Raw genomic sequence first — 24,521 nt, 5'->3', positions numbered from 1 at the left:
CCATCTCCATCTACACCTCCTGCTGCCTGGGGAAAGCGGGCAGCATAATCAAAGAACCCTCCTACCCGGCTTACTCACTCTTCCAACTTCTTCCATCGGGCAGGACAGACAAAAGTCTGAGAACACGCGCGAACAGACTCAAAAATAGCTTCTTCCCCGCTGTTACCGGTCTCCTAAACGGCCCTCTTATGGACTGACCTGATTAATACTCCACTCCTGTATGCTTCACCTGATGCCAGTGTCTGTGTATTTACATTGTGTACCTTGTGTTGCCCTATTATGTATTTTCTTTTTATTTTCATGTACATAACAATCTGTTTCAGCTGCTCACAGAAAAATACTTTTCACTGTACCTCGGTACACGTAACAATCCAATCCAATCCAAATAGCAGTCGATACTGCATTTTGGCCCATTTGTATTATATTGCAATAACACTTCAGATTAGCAAAAGCACCAGTGTTCACCATGCAGGAATGGAGACCATACTGGCAAATGAATCAAAATTGAACATTTCTCTTTCCTTTGTTTCCCCAAACTTGTTAGAGTTCAGCTCAAATCAGGGAAAGAGAAATTTACATCTTTTTTGACTTGTTGGAGTTAAGCTCAAAACACTCAGAAATGTTTGGAATAAGTATCTCTGAATTTGTAGAGTCAGATTCCAGAAAAGAATTACCTCCAATCTGTAACTTCTTCTGGTGTCATATTGATAACTGTCTCAGCTTCGATGTAGAAGTTCTTTTTAATTGGTGAAAGGCCTTAACGCAAGAAAAGAGAAAGTGGTTATTGGTAAATCGGATTCTATCTGGTCAATTTTAATATGGGCTACGGATACACGGCCACAGCTCTCACTGGTGACCAGGGTTTCTGAATGTTTATGTATTAAGGTAGAAGGGAAATACCAACCGGCCCACTTCATAGCTTCGTATTTCTCCTTGTTCTCACGCAATGAGTTCCAGTTGATGAAAGGTCTTGGCGAATTCACGCTGCCACACTTGGCTGAGTTGGTGTCCGAGCTGTTCCTTGCACTGCTGCCTAGTTTCGATGCATTGCCTTTAGGCGGATGAGCGAGGAAAAAAGTCAAACATTTAATGCTGATTTCCAATAGACTGGAGTTTCCTTTCAGATCCAGGATGTCAGAATGCGTTGTCGCTATACCCGACATCCAGCACACCAGCAACTACTGGCCCACAAAGACTTACAGCACCATAAACGTGGCTCCACATAACGAGCACATATCACACATGTACACCGTGGCAGCTCATCTAGTCAGAATGTTCTTTGTACAATTACCTCACAGTAATAGGGAGCGGCAGGGGCTGTAATCTGATTGAAGGGCTCTACAGATCTGAGTATGAAGCTGACAGACTCAGGAATCCACGGTTACAGGCATCAAGAGTTGGACTCCAGGATCGGGTTTCCCACAACAACCTTCAATCAATGTGGTGATTCTGTTTGGTCATCAGCGAGGCAATCCTGACCCACCCGAATGGTAAGTCGATGTAACACTAATTCCACTGTCCACCCCATGTCAGTGTGCATGTTCCCCAACCCCCACTCCAGTCAGTCAGTGTGGGCATTCCCCTACTCCCTCCCCTACTGTGGAGTCAATCAGAGCAGTAAATGAACATACTGGATACAGAGTGGAGTTCAAAAACTTTGCAATAAAGTTGCTGCAATGGGATAAAACATCAGCTGAACCCAAAAAAGAAGCATGTGACCTTGGTACAAAAACAAGACTTACTTCGGTCAGTCCTCTTCGCTCCATTCAACTCATCTGTATTTCTCCTTTCAACAATATTTTCAATCAGTTCCTTGGCTTTCATCTGGGCTGCGTAGCTGCCAAAGAGCTTCACTTCCACTTCAAAGTCTCCTTTTAATATCTAGCATGAAAATATACATAAATACATACAAAGCACAATGAACAGCACAGTGACCCCAGAATGGGGCAAAGCAGCTTTTTATGGTCCTTGCTTGGGTTGACGCTTTCGGACAGGGTAAGGTAACAGGCTCCACTCTCCTTAGCAATTGTATACACTTTTGTTTGGAGCACCGGTGAACCGCTCTCATCATAGGCTGCAATGAATGAATGGCAGTCTAATCCAGAACTGTTGCATTCAACATTCGAAAGAACCTCAGTTCTATTACAAGTGGCACATGATCTTTAATATTATTACTGCATGGCAATGCTCCAACTGATGCTTCTCCTGGTTTCAGGAATAAATGAATGTTTCAGAATTGATGCTGGTTTGGTTTTTGTTTTCGGTTGATTAAATTTTGCTTCTACCGTACGCTGCATCATTACATTCAAGAGGCAAGATTCACAAAGAATGTTTAGTGAAACACCCTCCTTGTTTTGAACAATTCCCTTCCTGCAGCCTACACACTCGGTGAATGATAGAAAGGTGACAACTAGAAGGCCATTCAGTCCATTGTCTCTATGCTGGCCCTCTGATAGTGCCATTTCCCCTGCCTTTCCACATACCTCTGGAAATCTTTCCTTTTCAGATAATGATCCAATTCCCTTTGGAAAGCCTCAACTGAACCCCTCTCCACCACACTCCTAGAAGCTCCCCACTCACTGCTTAAAAAAGATTTCCCGGGAGCATCACGCTGCCGCAGTGGTTAGCACTGCTGCCTCACGGCGCCGTGGTCTCAGGTTCGATCCCGGCTCTGGATCACTGTCCGTATGGAGTTTGCACATTCTCCCCATGTTTGCGTGGGTTTCTCCCCCACAACCCAAAAGATGTGGATTGGTGGATTGGTCACGCTAAATTGTAAAAAAATTAATGGGATACTCTAAAATTAAAAAATTAAAAAACGATTCCCCCACTTCCGGTGGAGGCCATGAGGTGAGCAGTCGCGTACAAGGTGGCTCCCGCTTGGAGACTTGAGTTTTTGGCCCTTTTTACCCGATAAACAGGCGTGGCGGTGAGAACAAAGCTGAAATAATTGAAGTTTGTTGTTTTCTGTTCTGGAGTGGGATGCCTGCAGGATATAACACGAGGCAAAAATTGAATAAAGCCCCCGCTCCAGATTCAGAGGACTGTCGCGGAGGAGTGAGAGAACATGGTGGCCGTCCGCCTTATTGCTCACAGAAAAGCTAATGGAATTCATCATGGGAGAATTCCAGCATAGACAGGCGATGGGGAGGGCCTGCCAAAGGCGACTGAGGTGGTAGGAGATCCCCTTCGTGTGGCGATAGAAAGGGTGGAGCAGTGATTTGAAGTCGCAGGAAGTGATGATTCGGGAGGAGGAGTGGGCGGTCTCGGACCACAGCAACCGGATTGTCTCTTTAGAGGCTGAAGTATCAATGTTGGTGGAGGCCCACAAAGTCTTGAAGGCCAGATTGGATGACCAGGAGAACCGATCCAGGCCTCAGAACCGAGGGATTGTCGGGCTACTGGAGGGAATTGAAGGTACGAGTGCCACCGAGTTTATGGCGAAGGTGTCTGGGAAATTGGTCGGAGAGGAGGGGGTCTTCTCTTCATTAAACTCCCACTCCCCAAGGTGTGCCAGACCTACTGGTCGCTGCGCCAGAATCCAAGCTCCAAGGATCCACTGCGGGTGGTAATTATTCCTCTACACAAGTATTTGGACAAAGAGCGAATTTTAAAGTAGGCGAGAGTGTAGCTGGGAGTGACACTCCATTTAAATTTGATGTGCTGTTGGGTAGTTTAGACATTCTGAATTCTCCCTCCGTGTATCTGAACAGGCGCTGGAATGTGGTGACTCGGGGCTTTTCACAGGAACTTCATTGCAGTGTTAATGTAAGCCTACTTGTGACAATAAAGATTATTATTATTTGAGGGTTAGGGATCAGACGAGACTAAGGAAGGGGTGTGGGCTGTGGAGGTTTAGTCACCCGAGGGAGATGGGGTCCTCGGTCTTCTCACACGTGCATCACGTCTAATCCCGAACAGACTTTTTTTGTGGTGGAGAAATTGGTATTCCCAAGGGTAGTGGAGGCTGAGTATTCAAAGATTGTAATATCGGACTATGCATCACATTCTGTGGATGTGAAGCTGGAGGCAGGTTGAGCCAAGAACCGCCCCACCTCCAGCCTGATGGAGATTGGAAACGGTGCTCCTTGTTGAAAAGGGCTTGTGTGTGAAGGTAGCCTCAGCGATAGGGAACTATGTAGGTTTCATTCAGGATGGGGAAGTTTTGCTCTCAACATTCTGGGAGGGTTGAAGGCAGTGATCAGATGGGAGGTACTCTTATAGAAAGCCCACATGGACAAGGTTGAAAAGGTGGTTGACTCCATTCTGGGAGGTGGACTGGCTGTACTCTACAGCCTTGACAACAGAGCTGTTAGCTGTTACAAATGGAATTTGAATTGGTATTGACTGGGAAGACGGTGAACTGACTGTCGCTCACAGTCAGACATTTTAGGAACATGGGAGAATGCTAGCCATCTATTGCAGCAGGCAGCCGCATGAGAGATACCCCAGGTTAAGGACAGGGGGCATGGGTTGAGGAGGGGAAGAGAGGCCTGGTTACAGTCCCGGACAAGATTAATGCTGCCTCTGAGGCTTTCCACCGGGGTCAGTTTAAGTCTGAGCCTGCGGAGCAGGGTTCGGGGTTGGAACCATTTTTGGATGGGTTGGACATCCCAGTGGAGGGGATGAAGGAGCAGGGGTTGGAGGCACTGTTATGGCTGGAAGAGGGTATGGAGTGCACCATGCAATTGAATGGTATTGAAAATCCGTCCAATCAGCATTTTAATGGGCTGATTAACATTTGATGGCCCATCTTCACCAAGACAAAGGACTGGTACTCCAGCAACCGGGACAGTCCCAGACATTTCGGCGCCACTCCCTGTTCAGGGGACGCGTAAACAACAGGGTCAGTGACCGTTTGGGACACGCCCAGCCATCCAGATCCCTGCCCACTTATTGGCTAAGAATCAAACGGAGTGATCAGGGATCACCCAATTAGTAAGGCCCAAATCGAAAGACCGCCCAAAAGAGCCCCGAGTATAAGAAGAGGAGTTCGCTATATGTTCGCTCTCTCGTGGCCTTGGTACCCCGGTCACGGCCATCGCCAACTGCAGCAACACCAGAAGCGAGTCCAAGTTCAACACCCGCTACCAGACGGATGAGCCCTGCTGAGCAGCAGTTACCCCTTCAAACCCGAGAGATCCAGAATTGAACAGCGGCCACTGTTTTCTGACCTAAGCCGGGTGCCCGAAGTTAAGTACAGGTTGTCTTAGTTGATAGGTGTATTTAACTAGTAGTGTTTATGTTGCATGACTAATTGTGTGTAAATAAAGTACCCTTAACCTTGAACTAACAAACTGGTGTTTGGCTCTTTGATCGATAGCCGGTTGAAACTTGTGGTGGTATCATTCGATACCTGGCGACTCTAAGCATTTGGACATAGATAACATAGAAAGAAGGGCAAATTCACTGATTGCCATAATTGGAACAGAGCCACAGAAAAGACAAAGTAGAAAAGAATCGGCAACAGTTATTGGCGACTGGTGGGATTCGACCAAGACGTGACCATGTCACTCCGAGAAAACCCACTAAAGCATTTGAATTATAAATCAAATTGGCAAAGTAAAAAAAAACCACAAGCGAAACCAGTATCGATCAAACTTCCAGAATTCAGAAGTGTGTAATTTGCATGCGTACTAACAAAGGGATACAAGGTAAACTCAATAGATTTTGTTGCGTAAAAGTTCGGCAGTGGCGTAAACCGGAAAATAGCTTGAGCCGTACCCGTGTTTGCACCACCGCTTTATTCCCCCTTGTTCCAAATTTCCGGTAGAGAGAGAAGTAATTGTAGGGTTGGCCATGAAGGCAATGGAACTCCTTATGCATCCACAAGAGCCAGTGGGTGCAGCAACCAACAGCTCAGAACAGTGTCCCATATGGGAAGAAGAGATTAGGAGATATCTAAAGGAGAAAGGATGGCCCCTATGGTCTGAGTTTTGCGCGAATGAAGAGACAGATCCTGACAGCATAGGACAGACTTGGTGGGACAGCCTGACCGAGTTCCATAAAAATAGTTTGACTAAGGTTCGTAAGCCGATGGCAATCGTGTCCTGTCTGGCACAATTGCGAGGCACAGAGGAGGTCGTGAGGATGCTCCGCAAGCAGCGAGAGAAGGAGAAAAGTAGAGAGGGAGATTTAAGTGAAAGCGAGAGATTAAATGTGCAGCTCCTGGGGCAGTTAGCAGCAAAGGACAAGGAAATGGATGATGTCAAGAGGGCACATCAATCCTGTCTCGCCCACCTTAGCAGCTTCCAAATCCAATACGATAAGGCCTACCAGGACACACAACGTGCTTTAATGGTAAGAGAAGAGATAGAGAATCAGGTACAGCAGTTAAAGAAATAGTGTGATGATCTAAAAGCAGCCCTCCGAGCACTCCACACTTCCACCACGGAACAGAGGCAGTGTTCGGTGGACCATGCCAAATTCAGGCAGCAAATTGCAAGGTTGCAATCCCTGCTATCAGTTCAAAATGGGTTTAGAGACACCTTTGGCCCACATCCAGACCAGGAAGACGGCCCTGATTGGCAGCAACTCAGTGGAACGGCCCAACGGTACGGAAGCGAGACCGAGAATCAAAATGAAGCCCCCCAGGCCCCGAAAAGAAACGCATGCGCACCACCGACTGCACAGGCAACACCCAACCCAATGAACCCCATTACCACACAGCGCAGGGCTACCACGGAAGACCAACCCGATTTTGTGTACACCACCCCGTTATCTATCACCCAGTTAAGAGATGCCCGCGAGAAGATAGATACTTTCCACCCCACATTGGACCCACGTCACTTTTCCGAGTTAGTGAAACAACAAACCCTCATGTATGGTTTAGACGAGCCGGAGCAGGTTAAGCTCATAGTTATGTGCTTAGACCCCTCAGTTAGTTCAGTCAATCCTGACCCACAAAATGTAGGAGGAGGTAGCCTCCAAGAAATGAAACAGCCATTTTAGACGCCATAGGATACAACAGAGGAGATCCGGTAGACGGACTCAACCGGTGCAGGCAGAAAAAGGGAGAGCATCCAACAGCGTTTGCTGGACGCCTTTGGATCCATTTCACTGCGGTATTTGGTGAGTTAGCCCACGCCCATTTATCAGCAGACAATACGGCCAAATGGACCAGTGCGTTAGTATCCGATGCCACAGACACATGACAGAAGGCATGCGCCAGTTACGACCCCTCAGACCCAGCACACAATGAAATGTGGGTTCAGAAACGATTGTCCAGAGCTTGGCAACAGTCTGTACAGAAAAAGACAGAGTATGAGAGAGTAGACGCAACAATGAATCCAGTACGGGCACACCAAGACCCCGCATGGGTAAATGAAGGCAGAGGTACAACGCCACACCCCAAGACACAGGAATGTTATAATTGTGGACACGAAGGACATTATGCCCGAGAATGCAATGCCACCCCGAAGCAGCAAAGGAATCAGCACCCAAACATCCCCCCGCCCCAGAAACAATACCCAACCCATTCACAGCATTAGCGCCCGACCAGATAATTCGGCCATGAGTGGCACCGATTGACGGTGTTCGGGCTCCCCAACTTGGGTCTGTGATACCCTTTTGGATAAGTCCGGAAGACCGGTTGTCGCAGGCACAGTCCGGGGACACCCCGTAGAGTACCTTTGGGACACAGGAGTGTGCCGAACCACATTAAACTCCTCTATCATGTCCCAGAAAGAGATATGGCCCACTACGGACACCATTACCCTTAGTGGCTTTACAGGTAACCTCCAGCAGGGACACATCACAGCCCCTGTGGACGTACAGCTCGGTAATATTCGGACAAAACATTCGGTTGTTTTAGTAGACTTGCCCCAGGCAGCAGAACACACCCTCGGCATCGATTTCATGAGTACACACAACCTTTCATTCGACCTAGTCAACCGATGTATATGGAAAATGGCTATAGCAGCGCGAACCCCCGCCACGCTCACAGTAGGACATTATGCCCATAGAATCAACTCAGTAGGAGAGTGCTGGTTTGATCCACAAACCATTACCACAGACAAAGTGGTTAGAGAGGTCTTGAAAAGACATAAGGCATCGTTTGCCCAGCACAAGCACGACTGCGGCAAAATCCCAGGTGTAGTAAACATTACAAGTCCCGAACCCAAGCCCCAGAAACAGTACGGCTTCCCCCAGCAAGCCGAGGGAAGAGATAGCCAAGGTAATTCAAAGTTTATTGAATCAAGGCATGATTCGACCCGTTGTATCGACAAATAATGCCCCGATTTGGCCAGTAAGAAAACCCGATTGATCATGGCGACTGACCATCGACTACAGAGAATTGAACAAAGTGACTCCCCTAGCAGCCCCCACCGATGCCACGAGTCCCGAGACCATGTTAAGACAGGGACTCCAGTTGAAATTTTTTTCCGTATTAGATATCAGTAATGGCTTTTGGTCCATACCACTGGACAAAGCATGCCAGTATAAATTTGCGTTTACCTTCCAGGGACAGCAGTAGACATGGATGTGCCTTCCACAAGGCTTCCACAACTCCCCCTCCATTTTTCACAGACAATTGACAAACGGCTTATCTAAATTTTCCCGCCCTGAATGCCTTACTCAGAATGTGGACGACTTGTTCTTACAGACTGACACCAAGGAAGAGCACTTCTCGCTTCTTTCTGAATTATTAGAACTCCTTACAACGATTGGATGCAAAATTAACCCCAAGAAAGCCCAAACCTTCAGGACAAAGTCACATATTTAGGTACGGTCATCACGCATGGTAAACGTGAAATAGAACTCAAACGCATTGATGCCATTGTAAATTTGCCATTGCCCCAAAACGTTACAGCACTCCGGTCATTTTTAGGATTGGTTGGATATTGTTGGAAACATATAGACGGATTCGCCACAAAAGTAGCCCCACTTTCCGAGCTACTAAAGAAACAGACCCCATGGAAATGGCTTCCACGGCACACGGATGCCGATTGAAACGCGCAGAGCACAGCCCCCACTTTGCAAGCTCCAGATCCCCACTCCCCACACACGATAGAGGTAGCGACCGCAGACCCAACCCTTTCGGCCGTACTCCTGCAGGAAAGGCACGATCGTCTGGGACCCGCAGCCTATGCCACACAAGTCTTAGATCCAGTGGAACAAGGATTTACAGCCTGCGAAAGACACCTGTTGGCAGTTTTCTGGGCGGGACAGTACTTCTTGTACATAACTGGGCTCAACTTAGTAACCATTTTGACTGACCACATCCCGACACAGCTTTTATTGGACGGCAGACTAAAAGACGACACAGTAAGCCAAATTCGAACAGCGCAGTGGACCCTACTCCTACAGGGACGCAACATCATTGTAAAATGGAAAAAAACGCACACGTTTCTGGCCGATAATTTGTATTATGCAGGGACCCCAAATGAGTGAGAGATCATATCCCCAATGCACAGCACTTGTATTTGCATTTCCCATGCGAACAAACACAGCCAAGTCCACGGCGAAGATCGTAACAGAGCAAATTTTTACGAGATGGGCACTCTCCCATAGTATTGAGTCGAACCAAGGTTCCCACTTTACGGGAAGGGTCATGAAAAATGTGATGCCGATATTTGGGATTAAACAAAAGTTCCACATTGCCTATCACCCGCAGTCCAGCAGCATTATGGGGCGCAAGAATCGGACGCTAAAGGCCACACTTAGGAAAATGGTGCAGCAGCACAACACAACATGGGACACAGTGCTCCCATTCGCACTGATGTTTATCAGGAACAAAGTGTCGAGCTCAACAGGTTATACCCCCCATACCCTCATGACCGGACGACCCATGAAGGGTACCGAATATTTATTCGGACTTGATTTGGCCATCCCCGCAGTCACCGCTCTGCCCCATGAGAAAGAAGTCCAGCAGATGGTAGAGAATATTCAAGCAGCACAGCTCGCTGCAGCTGTTCGACTAGACACTAAACGAAAGCAGAGTAAGGCCTGCTTTGATAAAACAGTACACCCGGCAGAGTATACAGTCAGACAGCAAGTAATGATCACCTTATAAAACCCTAGCTCATTCCTCTCCCCTAAATTTGCAGGATGCTATTCAATCTCGGACAAAGATAGCCCCATAGTTTATAAAATCACATATCCAAAAGGAAAATCAGGATGGTTCCATGTAAATCAGCTTTTATGGAACGCAGTGCAGCCACTCGCACCACCTCTCATTGTCGATGGCAGATGAGGACCCGCCCACTGACAACCCAATTTCCCCCTCCCCCAGCAGCAGCAGCACGTCCACAGACACAACCTTGACCCCGGCCCCAGCATCAAATTTCACCCTAACGCTTGATTCGGCTGCTAGCAACAGCACAACTGAAGCCCCTGAGAGACCCGAACAAAGATCCCACGAACCAGGCCCCAGTCACTACAGGCCCAGAGACACCGACCACGACACGCTCAGCCTCTTTGAGACGATTTATTTGCCCACACAGGAACCTGACCCACCACCCGACGATAGCAAAGGCCTCCTTGCAACCTCCCTGCGGAACATAAAGTACATAACGACAATTCCTGTCGCTTGACGAGGAATGATGAAATGGACCCCACATCGGCACATGGCGCGTTAGCACACAAACTCCATGAACGAGTTTGGCACCCGGGTGATGGTGACAATTCCGAGTCTGACTCCCACCATGCAAACCACCCTTTGCAAATCTTTTTGAAATGGAATCTTGAGGTGTCCAGATGATGAGAGTCAGGAACCAATTAGATTTACGGTGTCCTGTACTCGGAGCCTGCCCGCTTTCATTAATTTGTTATTTTGAATGTTGAATGTTTGTTATTTGTGCGACTGTTCGTGTCGATCTCACTAAATTTTTGATACAGTTTATTCTTTCGGCCTCACACCAAATTTCTTGATGCAGTGATAATTACTTGTCTGACGCCACATGGCAGTCAGTGAAACAAGTTTGTCTGAAGCCCATATAGTTACACATTCTTACAGCTCTTGGAAGGTCACTCAGGCGGTGGAGTAACAGCACTTACCCTGCCCTGCCTGGGGACTCCCTATACACTTGGTCAGCCAAGCTCGGGTAGTGAAGCAACAGCACTGGTCACCGCCCTACCCGGGGATCCCACCCATTCTTGCCCTGCCGCGGATCATACTTACCACCCCATTTGGATACTTGTTTTCGAAACTCTTTTGCTGTTTTTTTCTAGTCTTGTGATTTAAAGAATGCTTTTTGTCATAACTTTTGCCCTTTCCGGCAACCCTTCGGTTGCTATCCCCCCACATACTATTTACATGTCAGAAACACTTGATTGGAGAAACAAGTTTGCAGAGGATGGAGAAATTGTCCGCCCACTCAGCCCGACAGACACAGGCTGCGAGAGTGCTCGCACTGTGACACAGATTTTTTTTCGACTGTCTTGTGTCCGCAAATGGTTGTTTAAAATAAAATGAGGGAGTCACATATGGTGACAATTCTAATGGGAAATTGACGTTAAGGAGAAACAGACAGACAAACGAGATGTTAAACAACACGATTATAACAGATACTATGCTTGTTCCCCGAGGAAAATACGAAGATACTCAACGGCGAAGGAAACCCCGAATAAGATGAAGACGACCCTGATGATCAGCATTACGATCGTCGCTGGAACAGTCCAGTTGCGCGCGTTACCCACCTCTACCCCCCTCACCACACAGGTCACGAACACGACCACCCAACACAGCACCTCCAGTCCGGACACACCACAGACACACACCCAGCCACCGATAACCTCACATGGTGTGAGAATCTCGGTAAATGGTATTCCCTGCTCTACACAGTGGAAGCCTTACTAGTAATAGCCATAGTATACAGTGTCATTCAGACAATTAGATTGCGAAGATGGAGAAGGAGAGCCTACCGCCCTCCAGTATACACATTTAGAGCCCCCTCCCTCGGACTCCAGCAAAGCTCACACTCTTTCTGGACCTTTCTCCTTAATAAATTCCGCGGTTGTTGTTTTTGTTAATAAAGTTACTGCTCTGTATGTGAATGTTAGTGATAGGAAGAAATGTGATGTTACTATCGGATTTTTTTTGTATTGGAAGGTCACTCAGGCGGTGGAGTAACAGCACTTACCCCGCCCTGCCTGGGGACTCCCTATACATTTGGTCAGCCAAGCTCGGGTAGTGAAGCAACAGCACTGGTCACCGCCCTACCCGGGGATCCCACCCATTCTTGCCCTGCCGCGGATCATACTTACCACCACATTTGGATACTTGTTTTCGAAACTCTTGTGCTGTTTTTTTCTAGTCTTATTTGATTGTTAAATAGCAGCACGAGTGTAGTCTAGTTAGAGACAGTTAGAGGTTCCCCTTTTACTGAATGTTAAATGGCCCCTCAGAAATTCTTAGACATCTGTTGTTTCGGGAAAATTAGATAAATGTTCTTAGACCCAGTATTGTGATCCTTCATGTGAGGATCAAGAGGACAGAGTGTAGCCATTTGGGAAGGCCACTTCCAACTAGGGACAGAGAAACTCGCAAAGCCTGGTGGGTAAAATGGACAAGCCAAGACTCAGGCTGGCTCAGAGCCTGAAATGTATATTCGTCAGCAAGAAACCCAGGCGGTATTGAAAATCCTTCCAATCAGCATTTTGCTGGGATGATTAGCATTTGATGGCCCATCTTCACCAAAACAAAGGACTGGTACTCGAGCAACCGGGACAGTCCCAGACATTTCGGCGCCACTCCCTGTTCAGTGTAAACAACGGGGTCAATGACCACTTGGGCCGTGCCCAGCCATCCAGATCTCCGCCCACTTATTGGCTAAGGAATCAAACGGAGTGATCAGGGATCACCCAATTAGTAAGGCCAAAATCGAAGGACCGCCAAAAAGAGCGCAAAACCACCCCCCCCCCCCCCACCCCCTCCCCCCAGTATAAGAAGAAGAATTCACCATATGTTCGCTCTCTCGTGGCCTTGGTACCCCGGTCACGGCCATCGCCAACTGCAGCAACACCAGAAGCGAGTCCAAGTTCAACACCCGCTACCAGACGGATGAGCCCTGCTGAGCAGCAGTTACTCCTTCGAACCCGAGAGATCCAGAATTGAACAGCGGCCACTGTTTTCTGACCTAAGCCGGGTGCCCGAAGTTAAGTACAGGTTGTCTTAGTTGATAGGTGTAGTTAACGAGTATTAGTTTATGTTACATGACTAATTGTGTGTAAATAAAGTACCTTGACCTTGAACTAACTGGACTGGTGTTTGGCTCTGATCGATAGCCGGTTGGAACTTGTGGTGGTATCATTTGATACCTGGCGACCCTAAGCATTCGGACACAGATAACAGAAAGAAGGGCAAATTCACCGATTGCCATAATTGGAACAGAGCCACAGAAAAGACAAAGTAGAAAAGAATCTGCAACAACTGGCAGCACATTTATTGGGGATGTTCAATGACTCTGCCACGGGGAGAGCTGTCAGCCACATTGGCGCAGGTGTCGATCTCTCTGATCCTGAAAAGGACTCCTGTGGAGTGTGGGTCTTTCAAACCTATTGCTTTATTCAATACTGATGTAAAGGTATTCGATAAGGTTCTGGCAAAACGCCTGGAGGGTTGTTGCCTGAGGTGATCACTTGAGGAACGGATGAGGGTTTGTCCTGGGCCGACAGTTGTTGGCCAATATCAGGCAACTTTAAAACGTGGTCATGTCCCCATCTTGGGGGAAGGTACCTGAAGTAATCATTGCCATGGATGCAGAGAAGGTTTTTGATCAGGGTTGAGTGGAGGTACCTCTTCTAGGTTCTGAGACAATGTGGGTTTGGGCACTCAAGTGATCCCACGGCGAATGTCTGGACCAACGCGGTGATCTCATTGTATTTCTGTCTTGGTTCAGGAGAACAAGGCAGGGATGCGCGTTGCAGTGCGTGCTCGCAATCAAACCTTTAGCTTAGGTCATCAATTGGGTGGAGGCATATTACGAGGATGGCAAGGAGCCTTGGGTGACCCTTTGTGCGGATGATTGATTGTTGTACATTTGTGATACTCTATCTAGTGTGGGAAAGATAATGGAGCTGTTGAGGAAGTTTCGACCCTTCTTAGGGTACAAAGGGAATGTGAGCAAGAACAAAGTTTTCCAGCTAAACCCACTGGGAAGCGTGGCAGACTCGGGAATGCTGCCGTTCAAGTTGGTCAAGACGAAGTTTGGATACCTACGGATTCAGGTGGCTCCCGAATGGGTCCTATTGCATAAATTGAACTTGGTCAATATGGTGGAGGGGGCGAAAGGGAACTTGAAGAGATGGGATACCTCCCGCTTTCGTTGGCGAGTAGAGTGCAGATGATTAAAATGAACATTTTACCGAGATTCGTATTTGTGTTCCAGTCTCTCCCGATCTTCCTTCTAAATCTTTTATCGTGAGGTTGGACAAGTTAATCTCGGCCTTTGCTTGGGCTGGTAAGACCCCCAGGATTTGCAGGGCCTTCCTGCAGAGCGGATGGCATTCGGTAGGATTGGCGTTACCAAATCTAATGTTCTAACACTGGGTGGCGAACATCGAGAAGGTGACGGGGTGGGGTGGGGGGGGGAGGGGCCTGGGAGGAGCTGGCAGGAGCTGGGGTCGGGGTGGGGGCAGATGGAGGAGGCCTCCTGTGTAGGACATGTCTATGGGTGCTGATTCTGTACAGAGGTACAGTGAAAACTATTTTTCTGCGAGCAGCTCAAACAGATCATTAAGTGCATGAAAATAAAATTTTAAAAATACATGATAAGGTACACAACGCAAATACATAGACACCGGCATCGGGTGGAGCAGTTTCGCCCCATCTACTCTATCCAGACTCTCATGATTTTAAATGCCTATATCAAAATCTTCAAATTCACGAGAAACCAAGGTTACTCAGTATCAGGCTGAGCACCACAACTCACAATATCTTCACAGATACCTTTCATCTGCACTACATAACCCCGGATTTGCACCATCACACCAGAGTACCCATTTTCTTTTCCTCAGAGTATAACAGGAAGAGTGAAAACAGCAATCTCAGCTTCAGCTCTCTCACATAGCCAGACAGAGCAAGTACCACGGTATCAAATGTTTTCAGACCAAATGACAGAAGATTTGAACTAAGCAACAAAACCATAGAATTGCTACAGTAAAGGAGAAGGCCATTTGGTGCATCGAATCTGTACCAACTCTCTGAAAGAGCACCCACCCCCGCCATATCCCCCTAATTAAACCTCTTTGGACTGAGGGGAGAAACCGGAGCACCCGGAGGAAATCCACGCAGATAAAGGGGGCGGGGAGGGGTACGGTAGCATCAGGGGGCACAGTGGTTGGCACAGTTGCTTCACAGATTCAATTTCCCAGGTTCGACTCTCGACTTGGGTCACTGTCTGTGCGGAGTTTGCACTTTCTCCCAGTGTCTGCGCAGGTTCCTCCGGGTGCTCCGGTTTCCTCCCACAGTCCGAAGCTGTGCAGGTTAGGTGGATTAGCCATGATAAATTGCCCTTAGTGTCCAAAAAGGATGCATGGGATTACTGGGATGGGGTGAAGGTGTGGGCTTAGGTAGGGTGCTCTTTCCAAGGGCCGGTGCAGACCGTTGGGCAAAATGGCCTCCTTCTGCACTGTAAATTCTATGACACGGGGAAAACGTGCAAACTCCACACAGTCACCCGAGGCCGTAATTAAACCCGTTTCCCTGGTGCTGCAAGGCAACAGTGCTAACTACAATGCCACCGTGCTGGCTGGAAAGTAGTCCCTAACTCGCGTCCATAATGGTGGGGGGTGGGGAAACATTGTGGGCAGACATGGAAAGATCTCATATTTGCAACCAAGGTCAATAATTTTTGGCGACTCCAAGAACAGAATTCTGGTTTTATTACATCGCTGTCTGAATTTCTGAATGAGTTGCTGGGATCTCACCCATCTGACAAAAACAGAAATACTGGGCAATCTCAGCAGGGTCTGACAGCATTTGTGGAGAGAGAAGGGAGCTAACATTCGAGTCTGGGTGACTCTTTGTCAATGCTGGAGGAGAACTGGAAATAGGGTCAGATTTATACTATTGTTGGGACGGGGATAGAGGGTGGAGCAGTGGGGCTGGATAGAGGGTGAGCGATAGGTGGAGATTGATGAAGATGTCATGGACAGAAAGACAAAGGGAATGTAAATGGCGATGATCAAGGCTAAGAAGGGTGCTGATAGTGGCACATAGAGAGATTAGAACATGTGAATGGCAGAACAAAGGTAAGCGGTGTGTGAAAGGACAACTTGGAACAGGGAACAGACAGCCCTAGTGGGGTGGGGTGGGGGAGGGATAATGGCGAGGGAAAAGGGAAATGAAATAAATGGACAGAAATAAAATGGGGTGAAGGTGGAGGAGAGAGTTCACAGTTTGACGTTGCTGAACTCGATGTTAAATCTGGAGGCTATAATGTGCCCAATTGTAAGAGGAGGTGCTGTCACTCCAGTTTGCGTGGGCTTACTGGAACATTGCAGCAGGCCAAGGATGGAAAGGTGAATGTGAGAGCAGGACAGTGAGTTGAAATGGCAAGTGACAGGAAGGTCTGTGTCCTGCTTGTGGACAGACCAAAGGTGCTCTTCAAAGCGGTCACCCTGTGTTTAATTTCTTCAATGTAGAGTAGACAACATTGGGAGCAGCAAATGCAATAGACCAGATTGAAGGATGTGCATGTGAAGCACTGCCTCACTTAAAAAGTGCTTTTATGCTCTTGGTGAACAGGGAAAAGATACAGGGGAATGTGTTACATTTTCAGCAATTGCATGGGAAGGTGCCAGGGGATGGAGGTACGGTGTTGGAGGTGATGGAGGAGTGGCTCAGGATATCCTGGAGGGAACGGTCCCTGCGAAATGCTGACGGAGAGTAAAGGGAGGATGTAGTTGGTGGTGGCATCATGCTGGAGTTGGCGGAAATGGCGGAGGATGATTCTTTGAATACTGAGGCTGGTGGAGACAAAGGGGACCATATTCTGGTTCTGGGAGGGGAAGGGGTGAAAGCAGAGGTGCGGGAGATGGGTCGGACACGATTGAGAGCCCTGTCGACCACAATAGGTGGGATGCCACGATTAAGAGGAAGAAGGAACACGTCTGGAAAATGGAATCATCGAAACCGATGCAACGGAGGCGAAGGAACTGGGAGAAAGGGATGGAGTCCTTACAGGATGTGGGGTGTGAAGAGCTGTAGTCGAGGTAGCTGTGGGAGTCAGTGGGTTTGTAATGGATATTGGTGGACAGTCTATCCCCAGAAATTGAGATAGAAAGGTCAAGGAAGGGAAAGGAGTGTTCAAGATGTGAAGATGATAGAGGGATGGAAATGGAAGTGAAATGAACACATTTTTCCAGGTCGACAGGAACGCGAAGTGGCACTGAAACAGTCGTTGGTGTACCGAAGAGCTGTGGGATGGAGTAGGACTGGAACAGGGACTGTTCCACATACTCCACAGACAGACAGTCAAAATTGTGTCCCATGCAGGTAGCAATAGCAATGGCTTTGGTTTTTGGATGAAATGAGACATGTTAAAGAAGAAATTGTTCAGGGAAGGCAAGTTCAGCCAAATGGAGGAGAGCTTTTAACAATTCTACCAGTGGCCTTCTGGTGACTGCATTAGTCAGACCTGCTGTATCTAGAATCTGTTTCTGTTAGCATTTTGGGGAAAAATTACACTTCACAATTAGATGGAATGAATTCTAGTTTTAAAAGTCTCTTCAAATTCCTACCTGTATTTTCGATCCTGATGTTTCCTCCAGCTCACGTATTTTAGATCCTCCTCGACCTAAACAGACATGAATGTGGTATCAACCCCTGAGCTAGACAATGCTACTGAACAAACAACTGTACAGTTACTGGATTTAAAGCTGTACAGTTACTGGACTGATTTAAAGCTGTCTTGGCATGAAGTGCCATATAGACGTTCAGTGCTTGTACCGAACCCGCTTCCTTTGATATTGTACAGTAAGGGTCTTCCAAACAGCAGGACCTTAGACACACCATAGCAGATTATTGGAGTAGGATGGAATCAATACGGATTAGTTAAGACAACATTATAAAATCCCTGGACACCAGAAACCAAGTGAATCCTACATGTCATGCCAATGATCTCTACTTATGTTCCATACTTAAACTGATACGATTCAGAAATAGGATCACATTGTGTCTATAATATAGGAACAAAACAGGCTAAGGCTCCAATATGGTAGTCAGTACATGTGCATACATTATGCTCCAGCCCTGCACCTTAAATAGGGAATAGACCCTTTAAATACAAGCAAATATGGGATGATCACCTATTTCGAGCTCCTTTGGTGCCTGCTGTGGGAACTTTCATCAGATTCTCAGCGGATAAACCATTCAAGAAGAATGCGCTTCCATATAGTGGAACGCCCGGGAGAAGGTGAGCTCTCCACAGCTCCGCATTAATCACAGATTGGAGTTGGATTGTTTATTGCCATGTGTACCAAAGGTACAGGAAAAAGCATTTTTCTGCGTGCAGCTCAGATGATTTAGTACATGAACAGAAAATATGTAATAGGGCCACACAATGTAATACATAGACACCGGCATCGGTGAACATACAGGAGTGCAGTATTAATCAGATCAGTCCATAAGAGGGTTGTTTATGAATTTGGTAACAGCGGGAGCTGCTTTTGACTGATGGCAACCACTAGCCCTCTAGTGCACGTACGGTGGAGGGAGAAGTAGTGGAATGAGAGTGATTTACCAGAGTATCAACCGCTGGTATTTTATCCCAGTATTCACCATCAGAATTTAAAAATAAATAAATTTAGAGTACCCAATTCTTTTTTTCCCAATTAAGAGGAAATTTCATGTGGCCAATCCATCTATCCTGCACATCTTATTGGGTTGTGGGTCGAGACCCATGTAGACATGGGGAGAATGTGTAAACTCCACACAGACAATACCATTATTCACCCCTTGATATTTACCCGTTATCATTATACCAAGTCACAGTTTTATGAAAGGGAATTGCAATGTTTTTGAGGAGTATTGCATTGAGGGTTGCAACGTCTTTGTGGGTTGGAACAAAGGAACAAGATTAGGTCATTTAGCTACTCGAGCCTGTTCTGCCATACCATGAGATAAACTGATTTATGATCATACTCCATATACCCACTCCCCAAACAGCAGAAAGTTTCTATCTACATTGTTCCCTTGACTACTTTGATCAAATCACCATGGCATGTGACACAGTAGTTAGCATTGCTGCCGCAGTGCCAGGGATACCGGTTCAATTCCGGCCTTGGTTGACTGTCTGTGCGGAGTCTGCACTTTCACCCCGTGTCTGCGGGGTTTCCTCCCAGTCTAAAGATGTGCAGGTTAGGTGGATTGACCATGTTAAATTTAAAAAAAAACAAATTTAGATTCCCCAATTCCTTTTTTCCAATTAAGGGGCAATTTAGCGTGGTCAATCCACCCAACCTGCACATCTTTGGTTGTGGGGGCGAAACCCACGCAAACACGGGGAGAGAATGTGCAAACCACACGGACAGTGACCCAGAGCTCGGATCGAACCTGGGACCTCGGCGCCGTGAGGCAGCAGGGCTAACCCACTGCACCACCGTGCTGCCCAACCATACTAAATTGCCCCTCAAGTGTCCAGAGATGTGCAGGTTAGGTGGGGATATGGGGTTACAGGGATAGGGCAGGGGAGTGTGCCTAGGCAGGGTAGTCTCAAGAGGGTCGGTGCAGACTTAATGGGCCAAATGGCCCTCCTTCTGCACTGTAGGAATTCTATGATTCTGCCACTTAACCATCTAAATTCCACGGAATTCAACACTAGTTTGTGTAATCCTGCCTCATAATTTAACCTTTGGAATGCAAGCTTTATTTTGATAAATCTACACATTGCAACATCAATCTATCCTTCTAAGGGTGTGATGCCCAGAACTGCTTGCAATACTCTAGGTGTGGGCTAACTTGTCTTTGTATAGCTGTGACATATCTTCAACCCCCTTGTATTCTTGTCCTATAGATGAAAAGGTCATCATTCCATTAGCCTTTTTTGATTATTTTCTGTACCTGTTCTGACATTGTAATGATCTATTACATGGAACTCATAGTCTCTTTGGACCTTCACTGTTCCTAGCTTTTTACTACTTGGCAAGCACCCTGCTCTATACTTTTATGATCCAAAGTGGATCACCTCATGCTTATCTACATCAAAATCCATTTTCAGTCTTGCACATTCACTCAATCTATTAATGTGGTTTCTCAGTTTTATGTTTCCATGTACATAGCTAATAATGTTACCTGTGTGCGTCTTCGGCAAACTTTAGTATATGGGTTTTCACCTCACCTTCTAAGTTGTTACTAAATACGTCAAATAGCTCTGCCCCCAACACATATGCCAATTAGTACACTTGCCCAGTATCTCTATTGTCCTCCTGTTACATAATCAGGTCAATAATTCACCTTCAATTGCATGAGCTTCATTTCTTGCCAAGTCTCTTATGAGTTTACTCTTATAAGAAACTTTATTAAATGCATTCTGGAAGTTCATATAATAATATCCTTGTCCATTACTTAGCCACATCTTGAAAACACTTCAGTCACAATCATCAGGTGTGCCTTACCTGTTACAAGTTGGTTCTATGATTAGCGGAAATATTTCAAGCTGTTCAATCACCCTAGTTATAGACTTACTAGTTTCCCAGCAAATTGATCCCTCCTCACCTTAAAAATAATGGAGTGACATACACAATTCTCCAAATTGAAAAGGGTTCCTGAGGCAAGAGAACTTTGGAAGATTGTAGTTAGTGAATTACAACGTTCTTACACTACTTTTTTTTAAAAACCCAGGGATATAAACCATCTAGTTCTGGGGAATTGGTTACTCTTTAAAGTCATTATTTTCTTCTTCACTGTTATTTTGTTTATATCAATTTTGAGAGTTTGTTTTGATTCAATATTAGCTTCTTAGGATGGGTGGCACAATGGTTAGCACTGCTGCCTCATAGCACCAGGGAGCTGGGTTCGATTCACCTTTTGTGAATGTCTGGAGTTTGCACGTTCTCTCATGTCTATGTGGGCAACCTCCAGGTGCTCCAATTTCATCCCACACCCCAGACGTGTAGGTTAGATGGGGTTACAAGAATAGGGCGGGGGAGTGGTCGTAGGTAGGGTAATCTTTTGGAGGGTAGCTGCAGACATGATGGGCCAAATGGACTCCTTCTGCACTGTAGCGATTCTTATTCTATGTTTGGCCTGCTGATTAAATCTCTGCAATTTATACAATTTTATACTTCGCAGTTACATAAAACTCCCTTTTCTATTTTTTAATTCTGCCCAAGTCTCCACTGCTTTCTTACTTCTCAGATCATTAAAGTGATTTCTTTCTTAACAAATGAAGAGAGCATTGTTAAGTGCATAACCCTGATATACTGTGTTAACTCAATTTCATTACAATTGCATAGCTCTTCCTTTAGGTTTGTCTCTGCCTGGCTGATGCTCTGGAACTGCAAAGCTGGGAAAATAAATCTTCTTTATTATGAGCTTCAGTCTCACCAACTGGCTTCAGGCCAATCCACATCCAACAATCTGCTCTAAAAACTCTGCTCATATTTTGACAGCTGTGATAAACGGCAGCTGATACATTCTGAATAGAACCTAGAATATTCTTAAAAAAGGTAAATTTTCCCTATTTCCCAAAGTTCCAGGATCTGGATCGTTATCAAAAACAAATCTGTTCTTCCTTGTCATAACCCTGCGTACCAAGCTTGTTGAATTCCGTTTCTGAGATACATTACTAACAGAGGAGAAACATGATCACCTCTTCACTGCCATTATTTCTATCTTTCCTGAAGATTTTGGCCTGATAAATTTAGTTCCCAGTGCTGAACATCTTACAGCCATATCTCAGCAATGGCTACCCTATCAACCCCTTCATGTTGAAATTGTGCCTGCAAATCATTTGATTTGTACGTTATACTCATCTGTTTGCATAAAGGAATTTTATTTGGACTACACATATTAACCTGTTCGTCTGCCCTATTGTTTTACTCTCATTTTTGAGTTTTAATATTAAATCATAGGTTTTCTCTTTACCTGCATTGCATAAAGCATGACTTTACTTTTTCCCTTTTTGTTTGTTTTGAACTATTTATATTACCTTCCCACATGAACCCTCCCTCCCACACCCACCACCTACTTATTCTTTCCACTCGAATCTTGGCTCCTGCCCAGTTCACAAACAGCCCATTTCAACATTTCCTTCCTGTCCCAGTGGGTGTGCCAACATTGCGTTAAATGCAAGACTCTCTACCAAAGCACACCTTCAGCCAGATGTTCACCTCCTTAATCCACTTATGCCTACACCAAGTTGCACATGGCATGCATAGAAATTTTTAGATTGTTGTCTGCGCGATCATATTCTTTAAATTTCACTCTGAGCTCCTGGCCGTCCAAACTGGACCCTGGTTTACTCTTCCTTATGGCTCTGCTCCCAACATGGCTCACAAAAAGGAGTATAGTGTAAATAAATGTAAAAGTTGTGAATTTAATTGCTATACTTGCCTGATAAATTTGTGTTTTATATGCAAAGACATCTAAATCCTTCTGAGTTTCATCATTGATCCTTCCCCTGTCCCAGCTCTAGTATGCTTTCAAATGGGTTTGGGATGGCCTTCACCCTCGTACCAGGGTACCAACATACCACATGGGCCTCTTCATCTTGCCCACAAAGGACGCTCGCTGTCCTGTTGATTCTCCCACAAATTGCCATTCTCCACCTCCCCCACCCTTGGACAGCCTTCTGCTCCATTCTGACTATGCTTCCAAAGGTCTTAATCCTTATCCTCACAGGTAGCATATATATTGCACCTGTTGAATAAGATCAATTTCTACAGATCTTCTGCTTTTATCCCAACTAAAACACATTATAGGTCTCACCAAACTCATTCTACACCTGCACCTCTCCACAAGGTGTGACTGAAGCAAACTGTCCAGATGTGCTCCATTATGTGCTGGGGTGTCTCCAAGTTGCATTCCAGCTCAAATGACCTTGAGCCAGAGAGATCGAAATATAAACATCTACTGCCGATGTGTTCCACTAGGGATAGATTGGCTCCTCATAAACCCCCACATACTGCAGTCCAGAGAGGCATCCTGCTGTGCCATATTTAAGTCTAGATTATTTATATTTACATTTTAGTTTGTTGTAAGTTTTTGCTTCTACAAATTAGTTGGCAATAAACACCTGGATATTGTTTTAATATGTATTGCAAGCTTACATAAACCACAAGTATTGGAGGCAAAAAGCAGCACTTAGTAGAAATGAAAAGCAGAATATTCTTTTTAAAGCGCAAGAAACTACTCAATTGATGAAACTCAGAAGGATTTAGATGTCTTTGCATATAAAACACAAATTTATCAGGCAAGTATAGCAATTAAATTCACAACTTTTACATTTATTACACTATACTCCTTTTTAAAAAATCACTCTCCATCAAGGACCAGTGGATGCAGCATATTTGAAATTTTAGAATGCATTCAAAAGACGTCATACAAGGTTTACTGCACAAGATTAGGGTTCAAGTGGTTGGTCAATAGTGAAGATTGGTGAATGAATAGAGAAAAGGAATAAACTGATCATTGTTGAGATGGCAAACTGCAACCAGCGAATGCTGCCAGGACCTCAGTTGTTTATGAGCCATTATCCATTACTTAGATGAGGGGTCTTACACCAGGTTAAAGTCCAACAGGTACCTGTTGGACTTTAACTTGGTGTTGTAAGACTTCTTACTGTGCTCACCCAGTCCAACACCAGCATCTCCACATCATAGATGGATGTGGGGGGGGGGGGGGGGGGGGGGGGGGGGGGGGCAGTGTGCAACATATCCACTATAATAAAAGCTAAACAATGCAGACGACAGAAAATAAATTTAAAACAGAAAATGTGGATAAACTGAGGAGGTCTGGCAGCATGTGTGGAGAGAAACAAGAGCTAATGTTTAATGTTTCGAGTCCATATGATTTCCTCAAGCGAAGAGAGGGAGCACGGTAGCATGGTGGTTAGCATAAATGCTTCACAGCTCCAGGGTCCCAGGTTCGGTTCCCGGCTGGGTCACTGTCTGTGCGGAGTCTGCACGTCCTCCCCGTGTGTGCGTGGGTTTCCTCTGGGTGCTCCGGTTTTCCTCCCACAGTCCAAAGATGTGCAGGTTAGGTGGATTGGTCATGCTAAATTGCCCATAGTGTCCTAAAAAGTAAGGTTAAGGGGGGGTTGTGGGTTACGGGTATAGGGTGGATACGTGGGTTTGAGGAGGGTGATCATTGCTCGGCACAACATCGAGGGCCAAAGGGCCTGTTCTGTGCTGTACTGTTCTATGTTAATTATGATGGATTTTATACTGTTGGGAGTGGAGTGGATCAAGTAGATAGGTACAAGACTAAGTCTTAATGGCAGTGTAAAGGACTACAGAAGGTGCCAATAGTGGCATTAAGATGAGATAGCAGAATGTGATAATTGGAGACAAGTGACAGTTGAGGAGGGCGATGCATTGGGGCAAAAACATTTCTGAATTTTAAAAAAGGTCAGGAT

The 24,521-nt window shown here is 46.1% G+C and overlaps 1 protein-coding gene across 1 annotated transcript in view; it reads right to left on the bottom strand.

Moving 5' to 3' along the window:
* The window catches only part of ddx43 (DEAD (Asp-Glu-Ala-Asp) box polypeptide 43), an 86,414-nt gene that overhangs the window by 56,259 nt on the left and 5,634 nt on the right, over positions 1 to 24,521 (bottom strand). Inside the window, exons 2-5 of the mRNA XM_038800476.1 lie at positions 17,686 to 17,741; positions 1,743 to 1,881; positions 905 to 1,051; positions 675 to 756 (exon numbers count right to left, since the gene is read on the bottom strand). Of these exons, the coding sequence (XP_038656404.1) occupies positions 675 to 756; positions 905 to 1,051; positions 1,743 to 1,881; positions 17,686 to 17,741 (424 nt within the window). The remainder of the gene's footprint in view (positions 1 to 674; positions 757 to 904; positions 1,052 to 1,742; positions 1,882 to 17,685; positions 17,742 to 24,521) is intronic.

Source organism: Scyliorhinus canicula, chromosome 6 (genome assembly GCF_902713615.1).
Source record: "Scyliorhinus canicula chromosome 6, sScyCan1.1, whole genome shotgun sequence".
NCBI lineage: Eukaryota > Metazoa > Chordata > Chondrichthyes > Carcharhiniformes > Scyliorhinidae > Scyliorhinus > Scyliorhinus canicula.
The sequence above is the reverse complement of the archived record's forward strand: the minus strand, read 5'-3'. Positions and strand labels throughout refer to the sequence as shown.